Here is a 13,367-nt window from a genome sequence, read left to right as displayed (position 1 = left end):
TCTCTCTCTCTCTCTCTCTCTCTCTCTCTCTCTCTCTCTCTCTCTCTCTCTCTCTATCTCTCCCTCCCTCTCTCTCTCTCTCTCTCTCTCTTTCCCTCTGTGTGTGTAAGGTGAAATAACTGTGGTCTAAGCATATTTGTGATTTGTGTTTGATTCATACAAACATGCCAAGACTCATCTCTTTAGAATGATGAATGGTCAGTTGTTGAGCAGAGACAATGATGAGTTTTGCTGTCAGATCAATCCTGACTTTTAATCATAAGCCAGTCAATAAAATCATCCAGCATTTCATGTCTTGTATCTGTATGTGTCTTATAACTCATGTGCATTGAAAGAGCCCTCTTATTTTAACATGCCCTTGATACAATATGAATAAAAGAAGAATGAATATTACGGAGTAAGAGACTGCATTTTACACTTTAAAAAAATTCATTCTTTCATATGCATGCAACTGCCTGATTTTGCCAAGAAGATATAACAAAATTATAGGAGTATAATTACATGTCACATGTCTAATAGCAATTCTAATTGCAACAAAAATAAATCTGTAATCATGTTACCATTTCGTAAGACAAGTGTAAAACTAAAGTAATACGCATTAAAATTCTTTTCATCCATCACCATGCAGAGAGGCAAATATCCTTCTGAAGATAGAAGACGAATTGTTGTTGACCTTCACAGGTTTTTCTAACAAGAATGCATGCTTTATAATTTGATGTCGATAATTGAGACATCTGAGGGACTGGACTGGTTGAAACCAGTCTGCCTCCATTCTGAAGCGGATGGTTTGTGTGGAAAAAGAAAAATCCTGGATTTGGAGAGCTTCAAAACTTCAAAACTTGGCTGCGTTTTGAGGACACAGAGTCTTGAAAATTAACCATTAGACCACACACCTGCATGCCAACAGGCTCTATGAATAAACTGGCAGGAGAAAGAAAAAATCTCTCTATCAGAGATAATGAGAGCTGTTTTGCATTTGACTGGTCCTAGGGTTCTTATTACAATTGATGGGATAATAAATTTCAGGAATAACAAATGCATTTTAATGAAAAATCTGGCTGCCCCCACCAGGAAGCTTTCAGTATTACAACACACCTCAGCAAGTCATCTCAGTCTCCAGATTACTGAAGTGAACACTAGTGAACATCCCTGGAATTAGAATACCTGCTCTTAAGGCTAATGCACATACGCCTATAGAATGATAAACTGTGCTCTTAACTCAACGTTGATTAAATATATGGTCTCTGCAGTTTGCCTCTGCAGTTTGTGTGGTATTATGTGTGCCTCTGCTGGTCCACACGGGGTCAGTGTACTACACAGAGTGTGGGCATTGAGATCTATTATTATTTGCCTGTCCTGGCCTTCCTGGATTAGGCTGCTAATTACCTTCTCTTTCTCTCTCATCTCTCTATACACAAAAACACACACACACACACACGCACACACACACACACACACACACACGCACACACGCACACACACACACACACACACACACACACACAAACACACACACGCACACACGCACACATGCACACACACACACACACACACACACACACACACACACACACACACACACAGACACACGCACACACACACACACACACACAACCTACTAGAGTCTGATACTGTATCTCAACATGCAAAACAGCTTCTCTCTAAACAGGACACACTGATATATGCTCTCATCTTCCACTTTCCTCCATGGTAATGTTTTTCACCCTCATTATCACTAATGAAACCTACCACAGTAACACAAAGGTAGTCCACGCTCCCACATTCCCTAATGTTCAAAGGCAAGGAATGCTGCTGATTTCAATAGGGCTCATCTCACACAACATCAGGAGCATCACATGAGTCATTATGCTTCGTTGAAAAACAGAACATGCATTGCTCAAGAGACTAACATTAAGTGGAGTCGACTAAACCTCACATCACAAGTTCTCATCTATGTTCTGTGTTCTTCTTATTCTGCCTAGATTAATGGTGCATTTAAGTTCTCTGGGAATCTAATATGTCCCAGTGGGGAAGTCATAAATACTGTGTAAGTGCATTCAAGTGCTTCTGTAGCTAGAATAATTTTTCAGCCAATGAAACTGAGCCACACTAACTACAATGGGTCTGCTAGCATCAGCAGGTTTATATTTGTGTTTCTACAAAATGCATCAGAATACATCACAGCTACGACGCTCAGATACTATTGATAAAAACACTTGGAGTTTAGGACCCTGAAGCTCATTCAGTCACTTACTTCTGAACAAGAAACTTGTCATTTTAAAATCTCACCAAACTCGAGCACAACAGAAATTCTGAGCACCCCCCCCCCCCACCCCCAATAGTCTTACTTTGAAATAGTAGGGAGTAAGGACAATTGAAAATTTGTGTTGCAACATTTAATCAAATAGTTAAAAGCAATAGAAAAGAATCCCAGTTAATAAATTTACTTAATTAATCAATGGAATGCTAAGATGCCTCCTGTGGCTCTGTCTAATGAAGTACCACACTACTCGCCAGAAAGAGAGGTTTTCAACAGTCTCCCAGGATACCTGGGTAAAAACGGCTTTGTGAAGAAGGAGAAGAAGAAGAAAAATGTATAGTGGTTTTGATGGTCCCAAACACTGTCTGAAGAGAGGTGTGCTGAGTGTGGAGGAGGGATATTTGAAATGACTTAATATTGATGCTGAGGCAACTGTAGTTTTGTGACGGGTGGCAACCATCGGACTGAAAGGAGCAAGTGGACAGATTTGAAAATGATTCCACTAAAATGACATTAAGCACCTCTTTTTCTCTCTCTCTCTCTCTCTCTCTCTCTCTCTCTCTCTCTGTCAAAAAAATTATGAATCTGTAGTATTCTCAAAATACTAGGAAGTCCAAGAATTCTGTATCTGCCATGTTTGTTTTCAATGAAATTTGTGACGACTTTTTAAAAAAGTTGTTAAATTTGTCGTCAACAATTTATGTACCTCTACCACCTGCAGTCACCAGCTGTCTAAATACTTGCTCTTGCATATGCTCATTATTTAATTTTACTCACTATAGGAACACAAGCCTTCAGACTTTTAAAGTTTGAACAGACCACCTGATTATAACCTTCCCTTTATATCTATTTTGACTTCTCCCTCAAGTACATGAATAGTCCAAACCTCAAGACAAGAACATGTCTCAAGGCCTCAAGGCTCTCAGCTCTGTGTTTTGCAACATAACCTCATTGTCTTTGCACATAAAGATATCCAAGCAGATGAAACAAAATTGCTTTGCAAGTCCAACACCACAGTCAGTAGAGTAATGACTGAATAAAACCTGTTTATGAAACAAAGATGCTTATGGTTTGCTAAACTGATCGTTAAATCAAGTTTTGAAACATTATTTTAATTGGAATAGTGCTTAAAAAACAGACCTCTCTCTAACAACAATAATATTTAATTATATGACACAACCTGTCTTAAACAAGTAGTAAAACAAACATACATGCAAACACATGCTCTCTCTCTCTCTCACACACACACACACACACACACACACACACACATATATATACATTCACATTCTAGAGAATTGCTGTCATCATTTGGAAACTGCAGCATCAGTGTCATAAATTAGAATGCATTTATTTATGTGTGTTTTTGACTCTCCTCTCTCCCTCTCTCTCCATCTCTCTCTCCCTCTCTCTCCATCTCTCTCTCCCCCCTTCTATTTGAGTGCACAGTGTCTAAAGAGAGGGGGGTCAGAGGGCAAAGTCAGAGGTGAGGATTGGAGGTGGAGGAGAAGGAGAGAGAAGGTCTCAGAGCAAGGAGAGAAAGAGTCTGCAGCTCTCCCAACCCCCGCACGTTTGAGAAACAGACAGAGCGAGGGCGAGTGGAAAGGAAAAAAAAGGGAAAAAAAGAAGAAGAAGAAGAAGGAACAGCAAAGGAGAAACTCCTCCATGTAACACTTCCAACAGATTGTGCCTTCGAGCAATGTACCAGAGAAAGTCTCATAAGTCTAGAGTGTCAAATCAGCTTCTCTGCAAATATCACGCACTGCAGTGCTTTCCAGTTTAACACACAGAAAACAGGAACAGACACCTAAATGCCTCAGTGGTTTCAAGGTCTCAGTTTAATTGGATTTTCCCCCCTCAGCCATAACCAGAGTTGATTGAGTCCTTGCATGTGTTTCATTGTGAAAATCGTTATGGTGACTCTGGCTTTTAAGCCAGAAAACACAAGTTAATGACACTGTGCACTGGTCTCATATTTGTCTGAGAGAAATTGCTCGTGTCAACTGGTACCATATTATTTTTCAAATTGTTTTCCTAAAAAAGTGCAGTGCAAGTACGTAGCAAGTCAGCTTGTGTTAAACTGTACGAGCAATAATTGTGGATTTTATAGACAGTCTGTCATGTTAAAATAATTCTCACTCAGCACATTCATCCAGAAACAGCATCCTCTCCAACATAACGATAACAGTGCAGGTGGTAGTAGAAGGTAAAATGTCAGTAAAGTTTACACTGGTAAATCAAAACTGTCTCTGTGTCAGCATTTCAGTGTCACCAGAGAAAGCTGTCTTGGTTTGATGAAGTCTCTGTACATTCTGTTAGCGGGATGCAGGATTGTTCTTACATATCCTACAGACGTGATCCTGATCTTAGTGAATCCTGGTCCTCAGATTCCAAACCCAGAAAAGCAAAGACAGTGACAGTCCACCACTGAAAGAAATTGTTTCATTTTCCACATACATTTTAATGTATATCAGCCCATAGAACTATGAAGTATGTAGTTGCCTGTCTGAGAAACCCTCCGGTGTTACTACACAGTCTCACTGTAAAGTGGCATGAAGGAGGAACCATTGTGCACCAATTCAAATATTGTGCAGCAATATTCAGTCAAATGATTAAGAGCATTGGACAAGAATGTCAGACAATCAATTAACTAAATTAATCAATACGGCAGTAAAGCTTATCCTGTTAAAGGGGCATGCTGAGGGATTTCATCAGTCACAAGGTGAGGCCAGGATACCAGTGCTTTTGTTTTGGCCTCCTGATGGAAAGAAGAAAAAGAAAAAGAAAAAGAAGAAGAATTTACAGCGGCTGCATTGGGCCAAAACATTCTCACTACAGCACTTCAGCACTCCAAAGAAAGAAAGAAAGAAAGAAAGAAAGAAAGAAAGAAAGAAAGAAAGAAAGAAAGAAAGAAAGAAATCATGTTGAATAGGAACCTTCGGGAACCATTATATGAACGAAACTGGGGATTGTACAGCATTCACATGATCCTCACACACACACACACACACACACACACACACACACACACACACAAGGATGTGTCTGTGACAGCTGGGTTTGTTTTCACTATAATTCATAAGGATTTGTCAACGTTTAAGATTAAAACCAACCAGTGTTTAGCTGCCTTTTTGAAATGTTTGTATCAACTTTTAAAAGTTCTGTCACTGACAGAGGTTAGGTGTGAAAAGACTAGAATATGTGAAAACATACAGTTGACACCGACCCCGTTAGAATTAATGGAAATGCTAAACCTGATACAGACTTGCTTAAAATATCTCAGAAATGTGGTTTTCCTCTTTAATTTTACCCCTTGTTTTCTGATCCACACCCTCACCATCACAAGTAAAATAATGATGAAACGGTTAGTAAAAAAAAAAAAAAAACAGAACTATCACTTTAAAATGCTTAAAAATGACTCAGAAATCAATGGCCTTTGTCTAAGAGGATTCTGGACTCATTAGCTCTACGTTTGATTCTGTTGGTGATACATCACAGCCTCTGTTTACCCACCATAGCAACAAGCCTTCAGTCCCAACCAAACTGCCGCCTTCTGAACACATAATTACAACACTGTCAACTTTCACAGCCAGGGAATGTCACAGTCTGGCCTCTGGCTCAGCACAGATCAGCACAATTAGACTCATATCAGATACTTCAAACAAACAGAATGTGACAGAAATTAATGTATTAATGCTTAATTACAGAACAAACCAGGGGAAGAATGTGACTCTCTCTGTCTCTCTCTCACAAATATCGATCTATCTATCTGTCTATCTATCTATCTATCTATCTATCTATCTATCTATCTATCTGGGGATAGAAATAATCTCCATTTGACACTGACAGATTCAACATGTGAGCCTTTTCATAATTTGCATAACTGTATCTTCATGCCATAAATTTGCGTAAATGTACATAATGTGCATAAGTGCAACTCAGAATATGGCAGTCAGTATTTTTTCAGTCTTAACCAATGTGTTAACTGACATATGTGATGACATTGAAATCTTCCATGTCAATTTCTTCTCTTATGAACATGATTTTCTAACAATGCCTTATTACATTATCATAAAGTATTAGTCCTGAGGTGACGTTGCCGTTGGCTTTTACACTCTGTGACAATCAGCACTGCATCTCTCACCAGTATCAAGTGTTAAATCACCCACTTAACTAATGTGTTCCACAAGTACCTTAAAAAACGAAATCTCATTCAACAACACATTTGATGCCATTGTAATTCTATCGGTATTTCTTTGTTGTGTATGTACGTGCGTGCCTGTGTGTGAGCATGTATGTGTGTGTGTATGTGTGTCTAGTCAGGTACCGTGTGATAAAGAGTGTGACTGCTCCCATTCACAGATAATAAATGAATAGGACTGGGGCAAAGATAGCGTGACAGTGCTGTAGAGAGGTAAAGGAGGTGTAAGATGTAATAAAGAATCTCAGTGTGTGTTCCCCTCACATCCTCCCACTCCCTGTAAGAGCTGGGACAGCGTGGTTATCACCCCACAGGCTTCAGTGATACCCCGCACCGGGGGATCTCAGCCTGGCATCCTGTTTCAGATCAGTGTGCTTAAATCTCTGGATGTAAAAAATAAAAAAAAGTGTCATTTGTACAAGGGCACTGCCTTCCAACTGACTGTGTGGTAAAGCAATAAACACCCACGGCAAATCTGCCGCAGAAAAACCTCACTGGACTTTCTACTAAGGACCAAAAAGCCTGCAGAGTTTACCTGTCAATCTAGGGAAATTAATAAGAGAAAGCTCAGACTTGAATCCATATATGAGACTGTACAGCAAATCGAAAAATGACTTTTTTTTTTAAGCGCATTTTTTGATCATATACACAAAACGTAAAACCCGCACTCAACAGGATAAAACAAGGTTATGGTAGATAGTCTGATTCTGGCAATGGAAATTAAATATGAATTTGAATGTAAGTTATGTGGTATTTCACAATGTTAAAAGACTAAATGGCAATTATCAATTTTAAAATGACAGTTACGTCTCTGGCAGAAAAATTACCTAACCTACTCATTACATTTAAACATTGTTTTCCAATATATATCAGAAAATCCATCCTTTTTCTGGCATTTGGTCTGAATGTTTAATATATGTTTCCACATGCCTTTTTACCTCCCCCTCTCTGGAGAATTGTTTAGAAAGATACAGATTCTATGGCAAGACCATTTAAAATACACCTCCACTGCCCTTGTGCATCTATCATTTAAAATACACCTCCTCTCCCCCCTGTGGAACGATCTCCACAGTGCTCCAATCTGTTCATTCTCTCATCTGGGAGAATTACCACACTTTCTCGACCATAAAAAAACCCAAGCCTTTGCACTCTCATCTCCCACCAACAGTCGACAATCTCCAACCCAAAAAACACCCACAAGGAGCCGAGGATGAATCTCATGGCCCATTACACTCTTTCAAATCCACTGCCATGATATAAAAATAATTACGGCTATAGATCCTCTTTCTCACTCAGCCCATTTCACGCTAGTTTCTTCCTGCCTGCAAGGACCTCTCCACAATACTGACTTATGGAGTATTCCTTTCAAGTCCGACACCAAAAAAGAATTGCTTTAATTTTGAATATGGATAGCAAAACTCAAGGAGAACATGCAAAGCTATGCGAAGAACTGTATGTTTTTCATTAGGCTTTTACAACATAGATAGGCCCAGTGTGATACAAAAAAAAAATAAAGTCACAACAGGAATGTCACCATCCCTCTCTTAATCAAGGCTGATGAACATACATAAGACATGGACACACAAAAACACCTCACAAGTGCTCATGGTATTCCTTATGAAACATGCCTAAAATCACGACTGTTGTGTCTGCTCTGGGCCACAACTGACATTGCTAGTTTTAATCCACTCCCAACAATCTTAAATCGCATCTAGAACTCTCTTATTTTTTGTAATCCTGTTTATATCCTGTTTTAATCTTTCTGCATCCTCTTATCGCTTCATCTCAGAAAAACCGTTTCTTTGAAAATTGTTTCATTGAAGAACAAGCGAAGTTTTGTTCGTTTACCTAATATCTGTGGATACTTCAATATTTTGTGATTTCTTTAGATACTATACCTTCCTAGGCTTTTAAATGCATATGAAGATTAAAATATTTCTTAAAAGTGAAAAGGTTACTGTAAATAAATAAATATATATTCATAAATAAATGTGTTTGGAGTTAAGTATTAAAGCGGAAACTAAATGTGCATCCTATGTGTATGAAGGGTTCTAGTTTGGTTTGGTTTGGTTTGGTTTGAAATGAGCCTTAGGTATTGACAAATATTAAAAGTTACCATTTCTTGTAAAATGTGGATCAGGGAACACACACAACCATAATGAATGCCAATATATGTAATGGTAGACATGGTGTAATTTGGCTCCAGTTGATTTTCTTAGAGAAAGAACACTTCAGGCTGACAGATCCAATGGATGCCCTGAGCCATTTAAATGCAGTGAATGGTCCTCTTATTGACCTCTCCGTCAGCCCTGTCCTTTAGGTGGACACCCACCACTCTGCTAACAGGGCTGCTGATGAGGAAGTATTGGCTGTAACTTGCCTGCTAAATTAAAGTCCAGCGATCTGGTGAGAAGAGCCATTGTTAAAGGAACAGTTTGCCAATTTTCCATTGTTTCGCTATTATGTATTTACCTGAAAAGATAGCTCTACAGATGTGGGTTTGACACTGGGCTTAACAGGTCTGTTTAAACATTTATGCTTTATCAGCTGTACTCAACAGAGAATATTAAGCTGAGGTTTTATCCTATCTACACACATTGGAAGACATTAAATCCCCGTCCACTGAGTTGTTTAAAGGCAAACAAATGGCAATAGAATTTTAAAAACGGGTGAATCTGTCTTTTATCAGCAAACAGAAATGACAGCAGAGAGTCCAGAGGCTCAAGCTTTTCTCCAAGAACCAAGAAAAGACAGACCAATGAGACCCAAATGGTCACTGAAGATACAAGTGATACAGAGAGGCAGAATCAGCTCATCACCATCAGTGACATCCAGGTGAAGGAGACATGTTTTTATTTTACTTTTGGTTTTTGCTTTTGTTTGTTTTATGATGATGTAAGATTTAATAATCAATCCCAGCAAAGAAAGAAAGAAAGAAAGAAAGACATGGTGATGTTATGAGTATTAAAGAAGAGGAAAAAAATGATTTTTTCATCCAACAATGAAATTATATCTCTCTGTACTCTCTTTTCTGACTTCGACATGACTAGCCTACAGTTTGAAAACCGTTAAGAGAGGCTATGTCAAAACAAGCGGGGGAGGGAATAGTCTTTCCCTCATGAATTACCACCGACTCTGCAGTAGTGTACAGTAAAGCGCTTCTCATTGCTCACCCTCAACCCGACCATCATCACATATGATTATGTAACATATTAATAAATTACGTTGTCAAGTAGTCATCAAACTACTACAGTGTATCACAGAACAAGCGTCGAATTATTCGTATTCGATACTGAAGATAATACGATACGGAAAAAAACAAGAAACGTCTGCAAAAACATTTACAAACAAACAGTTTTTATTAGAGCCACTGCAGAATTCAGTTTAACTATATGAAGTTTTCATATTGCCACCTACTAGGCGTAACATCACTTCTCAGATCAGTAAAGGTCTAGATTGTATGCGCATTGTTCGCTGTTTCAATAGAGCAGTATCTGTTGGGAAATTCTCCGCATTCGACGTGCCTTGAATGCCCAACCACATACTGTTGCATCGTGTGCAGTGTCGCTTTCTCTGTGGCTTATGGTTTATGACTGATACAATATACCAAACCTTAAAACCAACACTGGCTGGTTCTCATCCGAAACCCATCACTACACCCGTCCACAAGAGGGACGGCCCAGGTGAAATGTGCTTTTGATTATGTTTAAGCGCTCTACACATCGAACAGGCTATTGATATAAACAAATTACGGTGAAACATGCTGAAAAATGCACGCCACAGAATTGGTTAAACACAGCTAAAACATGCACGAAGGTACTCCTCTGGTCTCAAAAGGGAAAAACTATTCATCATAATCTGGCAACTTTTCGACAGCATGTTGCTGTCGCCTCACTCTTGAAAACCCAACATGAAAGACACGAAATTCGACAGAACAACATTTAAAAGAACCGTTTTAAGAAAAAGAAAATCAAGATAACAATAAAACAGCCATACCTTGATAGTCTTGGAAGGCTGGCATTTCACTTGATGAGAGACAGTGGCAGTTTGATTCATGTTTCAAGCTGTACGTGACCGGGTCCCGATCCAAAAGCAGGATATGGTTGAGTAGGGTTAAACTATGGGCTGCGGTCAGTGATAATCCACTCCAGAGGCTCGTGCGTTCCTCAAAGCAAAAAATCGGGTCCTTTGTGTGCTTTTCTATGTGGATGGTGCGTGTAGCGGGAGTGGTACGTGTGTAACATCTATTGCTGAAAATCTACTCTCTCTCTCTCTCTCTCTCTCTCTCTCTCGCTCTCTCTCTCTCTCTGACAGCTTGTCTCTGTCTCCGTGTCTTCATCCTGTGTATTATTTCCTCATTTTCACCACAAAGATCACTATTCTTTAAGAAATACTACTATCAGACTAATACTACGATTCTATGCGCAAATAAAATACTTTGAATAATGTAAAACGATCCTAAACTGATCACAATCAAATACAATAACCTCATCTGAATGAGCTTACTGTCGTTGGCCTCATGTTTCTGGGCAGTCATATTACAGATTTATGGACTATATATTTTACAGGTGCCTGGTGTGTTATGGCTAATACGTTTCCCATCAGAATAACAAAGGTTCAAGCTTTTAACTGATCAAGCAGCAAGCTTTTAACTGACCAAGCAGCCCTCAGCCCTCAGTGTGTTATGGCCAATATGTTTCCCATCAGAACAACAAAGGGTCAAGCTTTTAACTGACCAAGCAGCCCTCAGTCTTCAGTTTCAGCGTGTTGAACCAATGTTTATTTTAAAACTGGAAGAATACTTCTCAAAGTAGAATACACTAGAACATAAATGATCAGAAACCTCAGTGGTGAGAAATATTATTACAACAGGGTAGGATGAAAGCTGTTTTTGAAGTATGGTTTGATTATGACAGTGCTGCTAACTACCACAGTCCCTTTAAATGGGCTGTTCTGAGCCCTGCCACAAGCTGTGTCTCAAAACATCCTGCCAAAATGTCTTGAGACATCCTTAGCGATGTGCATGTCTCAAGTTTTCAGCATTAATTGTCTGAAGATGTCTCAAGATGTGAATGATATCTCGATTTGTAAGAAGGTCAACACCATGCTCCCATTACCACAACGATCTGGTCATGAATCATAAGGCTTGTGGTCATATGATTAGCCAGTTAGCTTGGTTAAGCCTCAAGAGTTATTTACTTGGCTCGGCCACAAGAGCAATTATACAATCAACCAGTCCCAGGGGACCGGAGGCATTACAGTTTTATGTCCACAGACAAACAGAGCGTTTTCACACCGCTAAAATAATCCTCTCTTTTCACAGTGAGCTCAGTGTGCTTAATGTGTTTGTGTGTGGATATATGTGCGTATGTGTGTGCACGTGTGTGTGTATGTGTGTGTGTGTGTGTGTTTAGGGGGAGGGGTGAGGGCTGTGGTTTCCATGTGTCTGTTTTTGTCTCATAGTTTCCCTCTTGAGGTTTGAGGTTCTTTACATTTTAGCCTACATATAAACTCCTATAGTCTCACACTCATACACTCTCACATATACTAACAAATCTCTCACTCATCCATATCTAAAACAGACACACACACACACACACACACACACACATACTCACACACCAGGCAGAATCAGTGCTGTGTGATTATCCCTGTAAGAGCTGTATGCGTGTTAACTGAAAACTTGTGGCAGTATTAGGGTGAGTCTCCAGGCTCTTCTCAGCTCAGCTCTGACTGCAGAGTTTCTACTGACATACTGCAAAATCACACAGGCATATTCTGTCATCACTGAAGAAATATAAATCATTTTGTTTTGAATAAACTGCCATAGATGACTATTACCTGTTTGTATGTTTATTGTATTTTTTTTTTCTTTTATTATTTTGCTGCGGATGTTGTAAGAGGAATTGTCATGGAAACAGACAGTAAAGGAACTCCAACCTGATGAGGCTGAAACCTTGTGTATTCTGTTTTATGATGCTGTGGTGCATTTTGGGCTGGGGGGGGGGGCGGAGGCAGAGGCTCCATCAATAGTGAAAGACTGAACTATGGAAAGAAATATGTAAATCATCAATGCCCCTGTAGTACTATCAATCATTAATCACAACGAAACGTGAAATATTTTCAGAAACATTATGGAAAATGAGAAAAAGTGCCTGGTGTTTGTGTGTATCATCAGGAAACCACCACCCCGTGTGGCTTTTTGGTCTTTTTGTTTCATTTTCAGTTTATCTATGGGGTCATGTAATCCTCTGTTTATTTTTGTATGCATTTACATATCCTTAGAGTATGTCCTTGTATTATTGAAATCATGTGCTTAGAACTCATATATGAATGCACTAATGTGTTCATATCTGTATGCTTATACTTCTCGTGTTCACATGTTCACATGTCCATATGTTCACATGTTTGCATTTGTCTTGCATTTTCTGGTTGTGCACTGCATCCAGCAAGTGATGCATATCCTGTCTTTTATCTGTTTTTATTCATTCTTAGCTCTATTCAGCTCTGTTGGCTCCAGAGTGCAGCTTTCACCCTGAGGCAGTAAGGGATTAATAAAGTAGCCCAACTCTAGGCAGACATACAGGGAGCACTGTGGATTAGCTAAAGAGCTATTGCCTATCTCTGTATCTCAGACAACTGCCCCTGACCTCAGCCTGCCAGAAGTTTACCATTAAACTTACCATTACCAGTAAAATGTCGATCCTTTAAGCTTGTATGCTCATTGAGACAGTTCATGTTATTTTGAATCAATAAACTGAATGGAATTGATTTCTTTTTCTGTTGCTCCACTAGTGTAGCCTGAGTGACTGGTTCTGTCACTTCTGATGGACTGAACTGTAATTCCCCTGTCCCCTAAAAATCCCAAACACCTAAACATAGCTTTCAAAAAGAGAATTTTGTTTC

The 13,367-nt window shown here is 39.2% G+C and overlaps 1 protein-coding gene across 1 annotated transcript in view; it reads right to left on the bottom strand.

The window, feature by feature from the left end:
• The window catches only part of dpp10 (dipeptidyl peptidase like 10), a 77,988-nt gene extending 67,471 nt beyond the window's left edge, over positions 1-10,517 (bottom strand). The window contains exon 1 of the mRNA XM_030786430.1: positions 10,458-10,517. Coding sequence (XP_030642290.1) covers positions 10,458-10,517 — 60 coding nt within the window. The remainder of the gene's footprint in view (positions 1-10,457) is intronic.
• Positions 10,518-13,367: the final 2,850 nt, after the last annotated feature.

The sequence above is a fragment of the Chanos chanos genome, chromosome 10, assembly GCF_902362185.1.
Source record: "Chanos chanos chromosome 10, fChaCha1.1, whole genome shotgun sequence".
NCBI classification, from domain to species: domain Eukaryota; kingdom Metazoa; phylum Chordata; class Actinopteri; order Gonorynchiformes; family Chanidae; genus Chanos; species Chanos chanos.
Note: the sequence above shows the minus strand (reverse complement) of the source record. Positions and strands in the feature narration are given on the sequence as shown.